Source organism: Carlito syrichta, unplaced genomic scaffold (genome assembly GCF_000164805.1).
Source record: "Carlito syrichta isolate Samal-C Ts95f unplaced genomic scaffold, Tarsius_syrichta-2.0.1 Scaffold303145, whole genome shotgun sequence".
Taxonomy (NCBI): Eukaryota; Metazoa; Chordata; class Mammalia; order Primates; family Tarsiidae; genus Carlito; species Carlito syrichta.
This window is the reverse complement of record NW_007247241.1, coordinates 83,039-85,887: the sequence shown is the minus strand read 5'-3', so window position 1 is coordinate 85,887 and position 2,849 is coordinate 83,039. Positions and strand designations below refer to the sequence as shown.

General features: G+C 41.3%; 1 protein-coding gene across 2 annotated transcripts in view; it reads right to left on the bottom strand.

Moving 5' to 3' along the window:
• Positions 1 to 300: 300 nt before the first annotated feature.
• The window catches only part of SMAD9 (SMAD family member 9), a 37,364-nt gene continuing 34,815 nt past the window's right edge, over positions 301 to 2,849 (bottom strand). For both annotated transcript variants that reach the window (XM_008057868.1, XM_008057869.1), the window contains one exon: positions 301 to 1,141. In XM_008057868.1, coding sequence (XP_008056059.1) covers positions 998 to 1,141 — 144 coding nt within the window. In that variant the 3' untranslated portion in view covers positions 301 to 997. The remainder of the gene's footprint in view (positions 1,142 to 2,849) is intronic.

The following is a 2,849-nucleotide window of genomic DNA, read 5'->3' as shown; positions in this document are numbered from 1 at the left end:
GCAACTAGTTTGTATTTGCCAAGAGGCAGGAAAAGGTGGCAAAGGCGTGCCCTCACCTGGAGTCTTCCACATAGGAGGGTGAGGAGGTGTAAGTCCACGTGTGCTGCTTCTGTCCAAGCCTTGTGTTTCACCTGCTGTTTCTTGACATAGAACTGAAGCCCAGACTAGTCCAGCACACCGCACAGACTCCAAGTCTGCAGGGCAGCCTTACATAACAACCAGAACAACAGGAACCTGTCTTACTGTGTGGAAAGCAGGCATCTCCTTGGGTGGTTCTCAGACTAAGTTCTGGCCTTATCGTTCATGCTATTTTCATATTTATTTTCCCATAACAGACTCTATTTTTTTGTACAGTGGTAGATGAGGCAACATGACTTTTAGCTTCACAGTTTTCTTTCTTTTCCAATCACAGTTTAAATTTGTTTAAAATGTACCATTAATATCAGCACAATAGTCCAGCTATAGGTATGTCAACTTCAGAAATAAAGTTTCTGTGGCTTATCTCACATAATTCATTGTATAAGCTTGTTTTTTTCTTACTAATAATAGCACTAAAACTGAGATCTTTTAAACTCTATGAGTTTGCTTTGTTTTGTCTGAAAGTGTTATTTGCTCCAGTGCTGCTAATACCTAATTTTGGCTATATGAACAGTTTCAGTGTTTTTGTGAGGCCACACAACATGCTTTATAATGACATGGCTGACTAAAGCTGCCTTTTATTCTGCCAGCTTCCTTTAAATTCTGTTGACACTATTGCCATTCATTTGTTTCTTTCTTACAGCACAGGCATGAGAAACCTGCTTTTCTAATCACACTGTACTGGCACCAGGTTAACTAGAAAGCACAAAACAAATGGGGATAAAACATATGAATAGTTTACATTATATGTATTTATACATGTATTTAGAAACTTCAGTTAGTTGCAAATCTGAAATGATATAAGCCACTGCCTGCAATAGCATCTATTCTATGTAAATATAGCTGAAGACCAGGACTGTTAAGACACTGAAGAAATCGGGTTATGTGGGGAGCCCATCTGAGTCAGCACTTTGTCCAGCCACTGCAGCGGTCCATGAAGATGAATCTCAATCCAGCAGGGGGTGCTTGTGACATCCTGGCGGTGATACTCAGCTCCCCAACCCTGAAAAGCAAGACCGAGCCGAGAGTGATCTTGTCAGACTTCACCGTCAACCCGTCAGCCTCCGGAACCCCGGGAGAGCTCAGCGGGTTGCCCCTGGACAGCTCCTGAGACCTGCCAGGGAAGGAATGCCACCTCTACCTTCTGGTAAGCACAGGACAACTCATGCACCAATCAGATGCCTTAAACACTTAAGATGGGCCTAAATCAGTACATTCTCTCAGGGTTCACAACTATTTCTTGGACCTAGAGATGGTCTGGGGTTCTAGTCACATGAGAAACACTGGCAAATAATCTTCCCACAGAGGTAAAGCTTGACCTTACAGTCACCCATTCCTGGCAAAGATAGAGTTTTGTATAAACTCAGACCAGTGATTGGATCTGCAAGACATGAAGAGAGCACTGGAAGGTGCTCTTGATTTTTCAGGGTTGATTACCAAAACTTGCTTCTCTCTCTCTCTCTCTCTCTCTCTGTGTCTCTTGCTCTCGCTACTTGGCAATTTCCTATTTATCACCATTCAGAGGAGAGACAGTAAAAATAAGAGAGAAATAATAAGCAATTTTGCATGTTTTAAAAATATGTTATACATCAATACAAAGTTACTTTAAAATGAAGGGTGATCACAGCCAAGTAACTGGTTTCTTAGTGGGAGCAGTGATTCTCTGAAAAATTTTTAAAAATTGGATTTCGACACAACCATGCTGTGTGGTCACACTGTATTGGTGACCACAAACCTCGAGTGGACCGCTGATGCCCCCCAGCAGTTGCAGCTTACCCCTAGTCCCTCCTGTTACATCCCCCTCCCAGCGGTCTCCTCCACTCCCTTCAAAACCTCCAGTCACTACTTCCCATCCATACCTGCAACTGATGATCTTATTTCATATTTTAATGAAAAAGATGAAGCAATCATAAATGAGAATTTCCACAGCACCTGTACTTGGCCTTCCTACCTCTTACCATAGATTGTTTCCAAATAAGTTGGTCCATCTATTCATATATTATTAGACTCACTTGCCCTCCCAGCGTCTCATTCCAGCACATCTCCCCATTCTCTCCTATAATCTTTTGCTTCTCCTAAATCATCCCCATCAACGTATGAACATGCTGAAATATCTTCCATCCTCAAAATACTTCCCTTGTCCCTCCTACCCTCATCAGTTACAGTCTTTGATCCCCCTTCTAGCAAAAATCCTCAAAAGAGTTGTCATACTGGCTGACTGAATTTCCCTACTTCCAATCTCTCTTAAATCCATTCTGATTAGCATTTCACCTCCTTCAACAAAACTGTTTAGATGGGATTGTGAAAACAAACCCTTATCTTGCTAAAAATCAAGGTCTGTTCTCAGTCTTCCTGTCATGCTGGGCAGTATTTGATTTAGTTCACTCCCTCTCTTCTTCTATGTGAAATGAGCTAAATCAGTTAATGAAATCAAATAGCTAGCAAAATAAATAGTATCAACCAGCTTACTCCATATTATTTAAAATTTTCATCTTAGTTACCTGCCTGACCTAAAAATCAATGACTATGTATGATTACAGTAACGTTCCCATGACCGCAGACCCCCAGCTTTGTCTCCGGGCAGGTCATGCTGACCATTTCCTGTTGACTGTTACAAAACTCCTTAGCCATAAGTTCCATGTAATTGTATACTTTGTTAACTGAAATCAAATGTTATGCTTTGCAAAACCCCATTGTTACATTTTCATATT